This window comes from Seriola lalandi, unplaced genomic scaffold (assembly GCF_002814215.2).
Source record: "Seriola lalandi dorsalis isolate HSWRI2012SDOR001 ecotype SW California unplaced genomic scaffold, Sedor1 jcf7180002054680, whole genome shotgun sequence".
Classification (NCBI taxonomy): domain Eukaryota; kingdom Metazoa; phylum Chordata; class Actinopteri; order Carangiformes; family Carangidae; genus Seriola; species Seriola lalandi.
This window is the reverse complement of record NW_019525233.1, coordinates 1,988,404-2,004,015: the sequence shown is the minus strand read 5'-3', so window position 1 is coordinate 2,004,015 and position 15,612 is coordinate 1,988,404. Positions and strand designations below refer to the sequence as shown.

General features: G+C 40.2%; 1 protein-coding gene across 1 annotated transcript in view; it reads left to right on the top strand.

Moving 5' to 3' along the window:
* Positions 1-15,612, top strand: part of mast4 (microtubule associated serine/threonine kinase family member 4) — a 91,871-nt gene that overhangs the window by 39,552 nt on the left and 36,707 nt on the right. Inside the window, 1 exon segment of the mRNA XM_023422259.2 lies at positions 4,045-4,076. Within this exon segment, the coding sequence (XP_023278027.2) occupies positions 4,045-4,076 (32 nt within the window).

Genomic DNA, 15,612 nt, shown 5'->3' with positions numbered 1-15,612 from the left:
CTAGAGATTTAATTAGAGTAATGATTCTTCGAGAATGTGCCGACCAACAGTAACCCAATGAAGAGATTTTTTTTGCGTGCAAGCTTTAGTAAGATGTGTGTCTTGTAAATTAGTTATCAAGGTTATAAAATTGTAAGTTGTACTGTATAGAACGTGTATTAATCTTCAAATTTACATGGAAGGTGCAAAAAGAGTTCTGCATGAACAGGTTGGTTGACTTAGTTTCTCCTGCCTGGTCTTGGTGCCGTTAGTACACTGCTCAGGCTCCTTCAAGAGAAATGTCGTAAGGGCTAATTAGCTAAGAGGTCCACTGAGAAAAGAAAAACGTTTTCATGCTAATGCTGCTAAAGCTAAGTTAGCTGCTAAATTATAATCCTTATGGTCCTGGTTGATTTGGTGATTTAGGGGGCGGCTGATTTAAACAACAAGTGCGGTTTAACACTACAAAAGACATTTGTTGAGCAGCTGCTTTGCCTGCTAACTGGTGTATCTGTTTACAGTGCAGCCAAACCAACTAGTTATAGCGTTCGTAAGTTATTCGTTTTAATGAGTCAGGCAATAATTAGCCTTTTCCCATCATGCCATGAGCAACGGCCGTCTGATTTACTGCGCACAGCCCGCATAGTTTTCCACCCAACAGTAGATCACAGTAATGTTGGTTACATTCCTGAGTTGTGAAACCTGTTGCCTGCAGATATTCGTTTACTCCCTGCAATATTTCAAACTGATCTGTTTTCAAAAATGCAGAAAATATCTGTGACTGCTTCATGCTGTGTTTCCCCTTTTGAATGCTTTTAATGCGAACTGGCAGCAGCAAGAAATGTTGTCTTTACATTAGCAGTAACCCAATAAACAGGAGCTCTGGTGCGGTTTTAAAGAGATTAGATGGTAAATAGTAAATCACAATACAATACAGTAATGTTGGACAACATGATTCCATTGTAAACAGTGAATCCCTTGTGGGAATGGCCGACTCCGTCTTGTAAATACATTGAATGGCTATAACTGAAAACAACAAACAATCAGTTCATGAAAATGTAGAGTTGAGAATTATATGTAGAATTTTTACCTTTTTTGGTAAGTTTTGATTAGTTTCTATAAGATCAGAGTTGCATTATTTGTGGTTGTTTTCCTGGATTAAGTGTGTTCATTTGGTTTCCCAGTGTGTGTGTGCTGAATAAGTGCTGTTTCATTTATACCAGGAAACCTACTTTTGAGACAAAGACAAACCCAAACATTAGTTAGAGGAAGCGTTTGGATGTGTCTCACTGCTCTGGTTTATAAAAACCATTTCATGTGGAGCACTTTGAATACTTACAGTCAGTAATAGACCTCCTCCTCCTCTGCACATTGCTTCCTTAGAAAGCATGAAAACCATAAATTGACATATATAAGTCATCACAACACGTTTATTTCACTTTATGTAAATATTTTCCTGATTTGATTTCACATTAAAAAAAAAATAGTAGTTTTCAGTAAATTGGTTTATCATAATCGTGTTTACGCTCTCAGGTTACCTTCTATTATAGGCGTCACACAGTGATTTGGTGTGCTGTGATTGGTGGATATCCCCTTAGCGTAAGTCATTCCCTGATGGTAATTAGTGTTGTGTGAGCTGCGGTCATGTCTCCCAAGGAAACTCCCTGCCCTTGGTCTTCTGTAGGCAGCAGGGGAAGCCAGACATTAAGCCCTAATTGATAGCAAAGGGAGAGTGGGGCTTAGCACTTTTTCTGCTGACTGGTGCAGCCAATTCACATCAGCTCCATGTCCTACACTGTCTCAGACAAAGGACCTCACCCTTATCAGGTTATTATTAGACACTGAAACATCTAATGATCAAATACGTGGGATTTATAGTCACAAAACACAACGGAACCTGGTTATTCATCAGTCCTACAGCAAAAGGAAAGATCAGAAGGGAGGGATTTAAAATAATCAGAGCTGGAGAGTTTTATATTTGTCTCGCGCTAATGGTTTAAAAGAGCAGAGGGAAATGTTGAGAAGGTGATAAAACAGCCGCCTTTCTCACAAGAAGATACTGTAATTAAACAAACAGTCCTGTTAAGTATATGGGGGATATATTGATGTGCACACGGTGTGCCCGCCTGTCACTCTGGCTGATGCTGGTTGTCGGCACGTTGGCAGATGCTGCGGCAGCATCATTTGCGGCCTTACTTATTCATTCTTGGCGGCTTTCAGAGAAATATGTTCATCGGAACGTTTTAATGAAACGTGTCGCGTGATATCTGCGAAGGAGACGAACAACACATTTCCAGGTGTTGTCTGTATTTACAGCTTCACACATACTAGAGGTGTATTTATATTCAACACAAGTCAACCAGACTCAATAGGGTGCCGAGTTTAACAAGAAGCAACATTACAAGAAATAACCAGCAGCATTTTGTACCTGTGCTAAATTTATTAGACCAATGCTGGAGTTTTGAAGCTGTAACAAAACTGGTATTTGATAGTTTACTATATCAGATTATGATTTTTTTTTTTTTTTCCTGCTGATTTAACAGACTTGTCAATGAGGATTCCTTACATTTCTATTATTTTTAAAGACCTGTGCAAGATATATGCAGAGCAGGGAATTTTACAGTATAATAAAACCTGGCCTCCATATACACTGATACCTATGTACAGTATCTGCAATACATAATATACATAATATACAGTAGCTCCAATTTGCTTATATGAACAGCCTTAGCTTCACCATTTACTTCCATTCAGTATCTCACGTTTTACAATATTTTTATTTGTCTGAAGATGCTTTAACTCAAAAACAGTCTGGGTCACTCAGTAGAAAAGATTATGGGTTTCTTATTGATCCAACTACGAATATCTATATTTGTTCAGTTTAGTTACACCTCACTGTAGCTGATTGTGTTCACCTACATCCTAGGAGGAGAGAAAACCAGCAGGGCTCCGTGTCCACTGCATTTATTTAATGCATGTTACATTACTGTAAATATGTCTCGCAAATAAAGCTCCATCTCTATGTTTTGAAGCCTGGAAACAAGTCTTCAAGTTTGTGTTTGAGCTGACAGTATCCTTTATACGTTGCGTTAACATACTGAGTCAAATATGTTTAACGTCTGCAAAGGCTGTGCAATACTGTAAATGTCTGCCAGCAGTGTTATCCTTTAAGCAACAAGCCTGTGAGAACACGTAATCCCTCAAGAAATCAATAAGGGCATTGTTGGTGCTTTTGCTGGAGTGTTTGGGTACACTCAGTAAACCCTGACCTATGTTACTCTGCCTTCTACAGCGGGCTTCCACAACATACACGGTATTATCTTTAAAGGAACTTAACGACCTCAAACACGCGTCTGATGTCATTCACAGAACAGGAGCAGAGACGATTGTTTCATTTGATTTTATTTGTGTAACTACCTGCCTTTTTTTTCTCTTTTTTTTTTTTATCACAGATATGTGTTCCCAAATAATTAATTAATTAAGAATTAACTTTTTTTTTATTTAAGAGGGAAATGTGTTTTGGGAGAGCGCTGTCCCTCGGTGGCCCTTCACGTTCACCCGGTTCAACTGTTGTGTGATTTAAGTGAACAGTTTTAAATCCAGATGCGGGCTCTAAACTTTGTGAAGTTATCTGTGATGGGACGTAACAGTTTCACACCTGCTCTGAGATCTCCCTCCATATGGTGGCTGTTTGTGAGGCTGTGCAGCAGCAGCAGAGTAGTGGTCTCCTGGTGGTGTTGTTTTTGACAGAGCCTCAGCGTCTGTGTCTCAGACAGTGCTGTATATAATAAATATATATATGTACATTTCATCAGATTGGATACAACTGGATTTTTCATTTATCTGGCAAATTAACCAACTTTGTAAAATCATCTCTTCAATGTTAAGTTTTATATAAAGTGACTTTCTTCTGTTCACGTTCATGGGCTGTATCGCAGTTGAATGAGAATAAAGGAAAAAAGTCCAGTGGATAAGATGTCACATAACTACTCTATTATTTAATGTTTATATAAATGTATAACTTTTGAGTTTTTGTACTTATAATTCTTCTTTTTTCATTTACAGAAAGAGCTGAGTCTTCCTAGAAGAGGCAGTTTGTAAGTACCTGCTCATATGTTACATACTGTACAGTTTTCTGCTTTAGTGAGTGGATTCATCTGTTGGTGAACAGCACGTCCTGTAATGAACCTTAACCTCTAGTCCCCACACTACTGACCTTTTACAATATTAGCGCAGATGTGCAACTCAGATTAGCTCCATTAATATTTGTTTAAACGTTTATGTGAGTAGTGGGACTGATCACTGTTCACTTAATATCAGTAGTATATATAAGTCACACAAAATAATCAAATTGACACGATAGTTCATAGTCATTTCTATGGGAGTCCTATCAATATAAGAAACTGTGAATTATAAAATACAATATTTTACCCTCTTATGTTGCTAAAGTGATGAAGCTGAAATTACATTTAAATTCAGAAAACTATAAACGTGAACTCGTGATTTATTGCCAATACATGAGTGGGCTTTTCATTTTAAAGGTCTCGGTTAATCTCGTTAAACTATGTTAATGTTCTTGATCTCCAGTGAGCCACTGAGACTGTGTGACGTCTCATGAATTATTAGTTTTATGCGGTGTACTCAGTATAACCTGCTTCATAAACGCATTTTACAGTGACTCCCTAAAATAGCCACATAACTGACTTGGATGACACTTCTGTGACTGTGGAAAGGTGCATGTTGTTCTTTCACATATTCTGCAGTCAGTGTCCTCTGTGCTCAGCCTGTGTCAGCAGACCAGCTGCACAAGGATGTAAATCAGCTTCCAAAAAATACAGTTTATTTTGAGTTAGTGTGCAACTCTCAAATGTCTTTTGCTAATTTATTGTTTTCATGATCGACAAAATACATGCAAATATTTCAATTACAAACTACATTATCAAGTTGAAATGGAGAATTAAAGTAAAATGGAAAAGAAAAATAGGAATATCATGACCACAGACAGATAATAAATTAAGAATAACAAATAGAGAAAAAAAACTGCGATATATAGAAACAGTGATGTATGCAATGCTTGTTAACAGCGCTGCTTGGCAAGCGGTGTTCCAACAAAGTGTCCCCCTCAGTTACTCACATTTTATGTTGTAGTTTAATGCTGTTTTTATGAGCTGGAAACGCCATTAAACGCTCGATATATAAGAGTGGAACCATTACAGGTGATACTCCTCCCTATCAGGCAGCCCACTTAAAGTTTCTGATGCAAATTTAAATGCAGTATTGCTTTTTCTCCTCCAGGACATTGATGATAATGGAAAAATAACATAACATAAGAAAAAAGAAAAAAAAGATTGAATGAAATAACAAGAACAAACACAGCAGAGATAAAATCTGGACTGGTTACTTTGATAGCCACAGCATCACCACTCTCAAGTGTATAGTCCTCTCAAGTGAGAGCCAACTTCCTCTGTCGCCTTCAGCCGATTTGACCATCTCTCTATGAGCTTCTCATCCTGTAATCTCAACATGAAAGTCATTTTTTCCCTCTCTGTATATTCTTTTAATTACTGATCGCCACCTGTCGTCAGTTGGATGTTTATTCTTGAGCTTTTCTCTTTTCTTTTCTTTTTCAACCAGCAATATGTGCAATAAATAGTTTGTTTGTTTCTTTTTTCTCCCGTCATGTTCATTTTATCTGGAAATACCCCAAAGGTGATAAAGAGTTGGCCTCTATATTTCACTGCAGAATTTACCCACGACAAGATATGACCGGGATATTCCTCCTGCACTCACCTGTTTGCCCTCGGTTCATTCTGAATGCAGAGTGAAAGATCTAAAACGATGCTGCATTTACAAGCTGTTTTCAGGCTGATTCTCCTTCCACAGTTTTGTATTTGTCACTTTGTGAGTTTCTGAGAAAATGTTTTCCCACACTTCTGTTATGACTCATCTTAAGACATTTACTTAAACAATGCAGTGCTGGAGGACAGAGGAACATCCATTATTCAGATATATTGCTTGATAAATATTTATTGCAGTCGGTAGTTTCAGAATAAAAAAAGTGGATGGTCTAACTCTCTCTATCTTGCCATTAGAAAAAGAGGATGTGTACCGTGAAGCTGTTCCCCGGCTGATTGGTTAGATTTCTGTTCAGTAGATTATTAAAGCTGATTCTTGGCCAATGATATGTCAGATGACTTGAGGCATGTCAAGCACAATAAACTTCCTGGACATTTGCTTTTGGTTTTTTTATATATATATATATATATATATATATATATACACGTTTTATATTGTGGAGAAGAAAGATTTACCCATGACACCTTGCTGTTCTCCGTGCCACCTCACCACAGAGGGCACCTACTGTAATAGAGGTGAGCCATTACTAATGGTGATCTGCTGTGAAATCACCAACGGCACCGGTTTATATTTAGAGCGCTGGAGCCTCTAGTGACCTTGGTAACCATAGTAATGGTGTTTGGATATGACAAAGTAGATATGACTGATTCAGATTCATCAGAAACTGCAGTTTATCTAACTAGTTGTCTCCTATTATTTCACTTGTCGCCTTCAAAATGAGAAACGTGAACATCAGGTGATCCGTATCTCGTAGAACAGATGTATTGACTCGTCTTGACCACAGTATGACTGTCGTGTCACCGCTTCATTTCAACGAGTGATGGATTGTACCTTTCAGACTGTGTCATGTGTGAAGTTGTTTTTAACATGAGTCATTCTCGTTGAGTGATTACTGGAATCTATTTATAGGCTGACCTTAATAACTGGAGGTCTTTAGCTGGGTCCAATTAAATAACTGAAAATCAATCATTTGTGTGTGCCGGCAGCTCAATACACAGTCACTAGATACTGTTCCCGTGTGTCGACTTCAGCACAAAAACGCAGCCTGTCGCAGTTTCAGCGCCGAGGTACTGAAGCTGTTGTTCTGCCCGACTGCATCAGCTGCTTTGCCGTGCAACAGGAGACTGTTGACTGTAGGTTCTGTTACACGGTCTTTTTATGGTCATATTCAAACAACAGATGCTGTCAACCGTGTCTCATGAACTTCATGCCGGATTGCTGTGTCTGGTTTGCCAATACAAATATTTAGTGAGTAGTAGTTTTATGGCTGTTGTCCTCCCTGAGGTTTTTTTAGAAAATGTATCACATCAGTTGATGCTTGAACTGATAAACCACTGAACGATGACTTGTCCTAATGAGACAGGAAATCTGCGGTTCGTTCCTCATTATCTGACTCGATTCAGTCCCTCTCTTTTCTCCATCACTTGCAGACTTGTATCTACTCACACAACATGCTCTCATGTGTTTTGCACCTTCGTCTTCGTCTTGCACATTTTCACTGCTGACTGTTTTTGTCATCTCAGCTGCAAAGAGTCATAAATGTAAAAGTTATAGATTTCTACTTTAAAGCTGCACTGATCCATATTTTTATATTATTCAAAAGACTAAATAACTATACAGAGAATTTACACTTAACTCTCCAGTTAGAGCCTCAGTGTCTTTCAGTTCATTGTTTTGGTTTTGCAGCCCACGATTTCCTGTTTTGATTCAGTCTCACTGCAGAGCGTCAAAACACTGTGACAGAGACTATTTTATATGTATGATAATGTCACTCTATATCTGCTGCAGGAATTAATAGTCAACTATAATTTTTCCATGTCGACTTCATTCATAATATGACGGTACATGTACTGTATGTCAGTATTGTGTTTACAGCTTGTTGTGCTGCCCCCAAGTGGCCAAATATACTTAAATGCGAAGTTAAATGATTTCAGTAATTCATATTCTGCAGTGTTGGCCACATCTCTGTCCTTGTCTGAAGGGTTGGCACTGTCACTGTGGAGGCCTGATGTAACTGCTTATGTTGATAAAGCCAAACAGTATAAACTGGGGTATTGAAAGGTCAGTGATGACGAACACGATAATCTTTGAAAGGCTTGATTTTCTTAAACCTTGTGAAAAATAACTTATTATTTCTTAAGGGGAAAAGTCAGCGGAGGCTTTACAGCTGTTAACTAAAACAAACACTGCTGGATGATAATGAGCAGCTGCTCCGATAGGAACAGAAAATGTCTGTTGCCAGACACCAAGTGCAGCAATTATCACAAATGATTTTCAGCTAAAATGTTGCACTGTGGTTGTGAAAGTCACAATAGTTGCCTCACCTTCTCCTAATGAGAATGATACCCCTGCTGACATGTTCAGTGGACCTCAATTAAACAATGTGCTCACAAGATTTTACAAGAAACTGCCACAGTGGAGCAGCTTCAGATGAGAACTGTGGCATTAATTAAAAAGCGTTAATAAGGTTGTGCACATTACTGATTCCAAATGGAGGGACAGGTAAGAGGATGGAGTAAGAGTGAAAGGCTTTCTGAGCCACTTTCTGTTGCAGAGACTGATGTGGGTCTACTTTCCTGCATGAAGGTGGAACTGATTTCCGATGAATTCAAGCTGGACAAATATAGAAGCTGCTCTGCACACTGTGCCGTGAGTCGGTCAAAGTTTTTCTCACCCCAAGTGCAGTAGCAGTCAAACATTATTCTGAAAATGTCTGAGTCACGTACCTTTACCCAGAGCCGCAGATTCCCGGGGAAAAAAAATCCCTCTGACAAATGGTTTTCAAACATGAATTCAGTCCGGGTTAATGAGCTTAGCTGAACATTTATTCTTTTTTTATAACATTATGATGACATATATTAAATACAGTTAAGGCACCGATTTATTTTTGGAGATTCCCACCCAGTGTTGATTCGTTAACTAATTTCAGTTGGTAGGAAAATATACAAACATGCATATATATTCTGAAAGTGCGCGCCTGAGCTGATTTATCCTTTTAACCTTTTACGCTAAGGCTGGCGATGGTCTTCGATTTATAAATTTAAATATAAAAGTTGATTGTTTTGTCAGAGTCATTTGCAGTTTTTCCTGTGAACTTGAGAAGTTAGATTTATAAATGTATTCAGATGGTCACTGATGGAATTACTGTTTTCTTCAGGGTCAGTGGTTCAGAGAGGAATGACAGTCTCAACTTGTTGGCTGGAAAGTTGAAGCTCTGGTTGTGCTCCAAACTAACTCTCTCACCACATCTGAGTGTTTATAGCTGTTCTGAAGAACAACGCTCAAAGGAGGGGAGAGACATGACGACGATCTTTCATTTTTTACCCTCAAAGACACTCATAGTGTTAGCTGAGAAGAGAGCTTGAGAATGAGGTACAAATCCTTTGTACTTTCACTCCTCCACACAACAGGCCAATGGCTGCCTGAAACGAGCCTCCTTTTATGTTTCAGGAAGTTGCACAATTTAAAAAGCAGCAGATTTATTCAGCAGTGCAGAAATCATTTTTGAGATTGTGTCAAACTGCACAATGTGACACCAAATGAAAATGTATTTGTTCTCAAATATCTGCTTCACAGTCGCCAATATTAAATGTCTCACTCATTTGATTCAGATGCAGAAAAACTTCATAAAGGATGATGATACACCTGCAAAATAATAAACAGTTGAGTGGAAAGTCCTTCACTACTTGTTTATAGTGTTAACGGCAGTTTGAATCAGTCGGAGTTGGAGCGAGTTTTGAAGTGGGTTGAATTTTTTATTTGCATTCTCTTCCCTCCGCTGCATATTTCTAGACACAGTCAGGGCAGAGGAAACTGCCTAACAGCCTGAAAAGGTTGGATTTATGTCTCATTGACTTTCAGATGGGGGGGAAAGAATAATGTGGCACCTACATGAAAACAGGGTCTAGTGTCACTGACTGGCAGGACTTCGTGGGTCAGAGGTTTCAGTTTGCGACAAACACAAACTCTCTCTACTGTATGAGTAATTTAATTCTGCCCCATTGAAATATGATGTCAATTATTGAACCCGCGGAGATTATTATCTGATCATAAAACATCAAATATAGTGAATTATCAGCATCAAAATGCCAGAAAGTTACAGAGACAATAGTTCCAAGTTTGTACTCTTAACCTCTGTACTCTACAGTTCTGAGGAAGAGGATGCTCTTACGCTCCAGTTCCTGCCTGCCTCAACCTCCGGCTCTGTGGTTAATGCAGTGTTTGGTGTCATCTGCATTGGCTCTTTGCTCCTCAAACATGCTCGTAGTAATAAAGAATTCATTGGTTTACTGGATGAGTAAGTGAGGCAGCAGTCGAGTGTCTTTCTTCTCTGCTCTGCTTTCTATACTTCTTCTCTCAGCCCAGGTTTACCACCAGCACCATCGTAAAGCAGTTAGCTGTTACAGTTATTTTAGCTGACTCATTGCAAACACGACACGTTTTTAGCAGTGTAATTTTTTACAGTGTGTTGTCAATTTATCTGAATAACTCCCCTCTTTTGTCATGCAGTAGTTCATCTTTGGACAATTTCCTGCCAGTGAGTCATTGATTCATTTTGACTTACTGGGATCTTGATGATTTGGCAATAAAGTGTCTGCAAAGATAAGTGTGGATAAAATGCCTCATGGGTGATTTTACTAATGATAAGCAGAAGCCTCTGGGGTGTTTTAAATCCCTGCAGGGGCTAGGACAGTCTAGTCTAGTGCGTCATTGTGCTTTATTACTTTGGGTTTCAGTATTACACTCATATCCCTCCCTAATTTCAGCACAAACACTGAATTCATGCTTCTATTTGCCTGAAAGGTTTCGATGTTATAAACAAATTCCACTCTTCTGCTGTCAGCTGTACACTGACTGATGTGGACTGGCAGGTAGTGGTGCATTATGTTTTTCTTTGGAAGATGACATCATCCCCGGGTTGTGGTGACATTGCATCGTCGGTGCGTGCCTCCTGTTAGCGTCTGTCAAGGTGACTGCGTGTGGACGAGCAGACAAAATGTAGACTTAATTTATTGCATTCATTTCAGCTATGTAGCAAGTCACCAGTTGGGGGAGGAGTTGTGGTGGTAGGGGGTTGGGGTGGTGGAGGAAGGGGGGGGGGCAACATAAATGTGCATGCGTTTGTTAAGGAGCAGGGGGCGTGTATTAGAGGAGGGAAGAAGGGGTATTGTCCTGCCTCCATGCCCTCCGCAGGCAACTGAGGATCTCATTTGACAGCTTCAAGGTGGAACGTGGAAAGACCAAAACAAGAACCTTGCCACCCCCCACCCTCCCCCTTTTTTTCACCCCCTCCCTTTTTGTGGGGGGAGAGAAAACCAATCCGTCTCATCGCACTGTGGTGGCTGGGTTTGGCTCTTTGTCAGTGCAAGGGGGACGGCAGGCGGGCAGGCAGTGTGAATGCATATCATGACCACAATAGAGCAAACGAGCACAGTTCAGCCATGAAAGCCCAGCGGGAGAGGCTGAGAATTCCAGGGCTGACGCTAGAGTGAGTATTTTCCTCCGTTATCCTACTGGGAAGGCAGCTCCTCTGCAGTGTGTAGCTTCATCTGTCTCTGTGTCATATTTGTTGCTGTCTCTCACTGTTGCTTTAAGCTGTGTGCAGCGTTAGCATTAGCAGCAGCATCTGCAGCAGGAAGTCTAATGTCAAATCCTTCTCAGCTAGGCAACAGCGGCTTACGTGTGTTTGTTTGTCTGTGTGCGTATGTCTGTGTGCGTATGTCTGTGTGTGTATGTGTGTCTGTGTGTGTGTGTGTGTGTGTGTGTGTGTGTCTGGCTGTGTGTGTGTTTGTGTTCACGCATTTATGTCTTCATGCACGTGTGTGTGATAGACAGATAACGTGTCACGCAGAGGAGTGCCGCAACTGCACAACATGCTTTATTTGCTGGTGTGACACACGTACACATAGGAAACACACACACACACACACACACACACACACACACACACACACACACTCACACTCACACAGAGCACACGTATGATGAGTCTTGTTTAAGTGTTTGTTGGATGTGATCAATAAGGTGAAAAGCAGTGCATCACTGTGTTTAGACGGCAGGTTTCCCCCGTTCATCACAGCCACAGTCATTTGTTTGACTTGATCCATTTTTTATTTGGGTCAACAAGGCGTTTGTTATGGTTCCCTCCATCTGAAGCTCTAAACCCTTAAATTCAAAGAACATAATTGGACTAATCATCAAACACATATCTCATTTTTATGGACAATGAGGACTGTATTGTGTTATATCAACCAACATGGTAAAATTCCTCACTCAACTGTCGCAATAGAGCTTAGTACATTGTGTTTTTTATTAGTCCTCCTTAAAAAGACGTGGCTGCAGTATTCTACGTTTTTCTTTTTTCTTACTGTCAACAAATCCCATGAAAATAAAACACAACCGACAGTATGTTAGTTTTACTCTCAGTACTTTCCAACTTCCCCACCCTGCCTGTGACACTCCAAGCCCATTGGTTCTTACTGAAGACATGTATGGGTCACACATATACAACTTTCACTCCTTAAAAAAAGCTAAATGATGTCCTGAAACAGCTGATCACTGTAGTTTTCAGCACATTTCCTAAACAGTGCATTTGTTAGGGACTATTTTCAGTGGATTAATCCACATTCGGTGCTACAGTGAGCATGTACTGCAGCAGCAGCAGCAGCAGGCTGTGTGTATGATTCAGTCAAAATAATCTACAGTGTCCATCATCATAATGAAAGAACATGTCGGGCAGTGCAGTGGTTGTGTTTTTCATACCTTTAGGACAATGACAACAATAGAGCTCTGTGGCACCGAGGAATAAAATACATCTTATATCTTTAGATACCTGTGAGTATGATCAGGTCATCGTCGGGTTTGACGGATTGAAAATCTAGAAAAATCTGCAGTATTTTACCATGAAAGTTTTATATGTGTGAACATTGTGACGAATGATTTGGGACTGCCACTGCAGTAAAAGTTACTCACCTCTGTGTGACCTAATGCTCTGCAGTGCCGCTGCTGAAAGTTCAGTTGAAATGGGGCTCAGTGCTCGGCACCAGGAGAGCCTCTGTTTCTCAAGCATTCAGTAATGACTGTGAAATGAGGTTAATCTGTGACTTCTTTTATCTGTAGTATTTTAGCAGGTGGGCTTGTTGGTCGTCTTTAGTTTTAGCCTGAACAGAAAGAGACTATGGGGTGAAACATCCCCAGACCATGCCAACCAGACAAATGCCTTGGAAACCTGCTCTTTAAACACAGCTTTGCTTCACCTGACAGGGAATATTTACTCTTCATGATGCTGCTGTTTTCATCTGGGCACGTGTCAGCGTTGTGGGGTGGTGGCTGGGGAGGGTTTCTGTCCTGTGTGTGATAAAAGACAACTATTCACTACACTCCATTTAACTTACAGCCTCACTCCCCGAAGCTTGAGCCCCACTCCCACTAGCCCTTGCAGCCCGTGCAGCCCGCTGCACGCGTTTCATTTTTGGAGGTAAGCAAGAGTTTTTCCAACCATGGCTGTTTTGTTTTGAAAGGCCTGTAAGTGCTTGTTTGGGTCAATCTTTGTGCTCATGTGTCACAAGGCCGCAAGTGGGTATTCATCCTGCCCTCCCTAAAATCATCTGCCATTGAAACGACATTGAAAGAGGAGGACACAACACTTATATAATGTTGATGGTTTCACCCCCTTCCCCCCCATCTTACCCCTTGCTCCCTTCTGAGGTTTATGCTCCTCTTTCATGTGCTAAGTAGGATTTGTGGCATTTGCAATACATCAAAGTGAAGAATGGTCTCAATCTGTCTGAGTCCCGGCTGGATTGATTCATTTAGGAATGAACCGTATTCAAAACAGTTTTAGATTTCTCAGTAATCTCCTGTATCCAAGCTTATTGCTCATATCTCAACTAGCTTCTGATTAGTGTTTTAAAAGTCTGTGTCTGCTGATAGAGCTTCAGATTGTTTTTTTTTATGAACATTAAGACTTTTATCTTTGTGTCACTGAAATGTTTTTTTTTCTCTGGGGTGTTATTACGTGTCTGTGATGTCTGTGACGGCGTGTCCCGTCTTCGAACTCCCATATTTCACCCGCCAAGATCCTCTGAATCTGTCTGTGCTCGGGGACGAGCCTCGTTTGGGCTTTCACTTTCAAACGGGTCACTAAGGTGATGAGCCCACGTTGTTGTAGTTAACTAGTGTTTATGTGAAAACGTGGCCTGGGATTCATACGAGTGTTGTCTGCGTTGTCTCTATCTTTGATTCATGTTACATTTTTCGTGCAACTTTGTGCAGCAGCTTCTCCTAACCACAGTCCAACTGAGATTCATTAATTAATTAAAAGCCTTAGAATTTACAGACTAAAAATCTCATGGTACAAGATTTATGTGTTTTATATGTTTTACTGATAAAAAGTCGCAGTCTATGCTTTCTGGCTTCTGGCGCAGGTCTTGTCGATTTTTCACATTTTCAGCTCATTCAAAACACTCAACTTTTGGGACTTTTCTATATCAATGAATAGCATGAAACACCCACTCACGTCACCTCTGATCTCCTCTTGTTCTGCTCAGCTTTCATACAGAGTCAAGTGGAGCAAGCATTCATATGAGTCAGCTCCATAGAAGACTGTAGAGATGATTTTAACTGAGTGTGTGTGTGTTTTTTTTATTTTTTTTTATTGATAATTTCAGTTTTTGTTCCATCATGCATCAGTACACAGGGTTTGGTGTTGTGATGCTTTGTAGTATGATCAGAGATGAGATGTCCAAATCATATGTGACATTATCCTGCACCGTCGTAGTGTAGGAGCATCTGAGCTGTACGTGACTGTCAGATTGTTGTTTATATTGTTTTAAAAGTTTTGTACATGAAGTGTATGTACACATAGATGCATGTATATGCTGACTCTTGGCTTATATTAACAATGGATCTCGTGACGACGTGTATGTGAAAGGTGCTGCTCACAGTGATGCCTACAGAGATTCATCATCTGACTCAGCAGTTTCCCATCAGCCCCATGGAGCATTTTTAGCATGTTTTATTTCATTTATGTAACCAGTCAGCTGTTTGCAACAAAAGTCTCTAATAGACCCACTGTACATGACCACACCAGCACCAAACGGCAGACTAGACGAAGTTAGGAAACCAAAACAGAGCAAAAAGGAGATGGGATTATCAGCAAAACATGACTCCAATTGAATGAATGCTAATGTTGCTCCATATCTGATGGATGTTTGCTAATAGCTTCAGGATATTGTATAAAGTGATAATATATCAGTGTTTTGTTTATGGCGTGTTTCCGCTGCCGCCGAGGGGCCGAAAAAAAAGCTTTTGTTGACACTGACATCAGTGCAGCGAGGTTTGCAAACAGCAGATTTCACTGCTCACCTGCACACAAAGAAAGTCACAGGCCTGACAAGCCCTTAAAAAGTGTTAACTGGCTTCTGTGTTTCACATCAGTTATCACAGTGGACGAAATATGCTGACCTTTCACAGGATTTACCAACAGATTGGTGCTTGAGCTAATTACTCATCTTCTGTAGTGACAGTTCTCTAGATTACTAATATTGTAATATTTTATACTTAGCACACAGTATTTTCACATCACTACATGCCGTTTTTTCGTTTTGCCAACGTAAAACTAATGTCATTGTTGAAATATTGTTTATTGTTATTTTCCCAAACTACCAGAAAAGGAGTGAGAGGTCAGTAAGAGGACAGTGAGAGACATTTTCTGCCTGTGATGTCAGCATCGCCGCTGACCTCCCTCCTCACGCTGCTCTGTGCAGGTTTGACTTT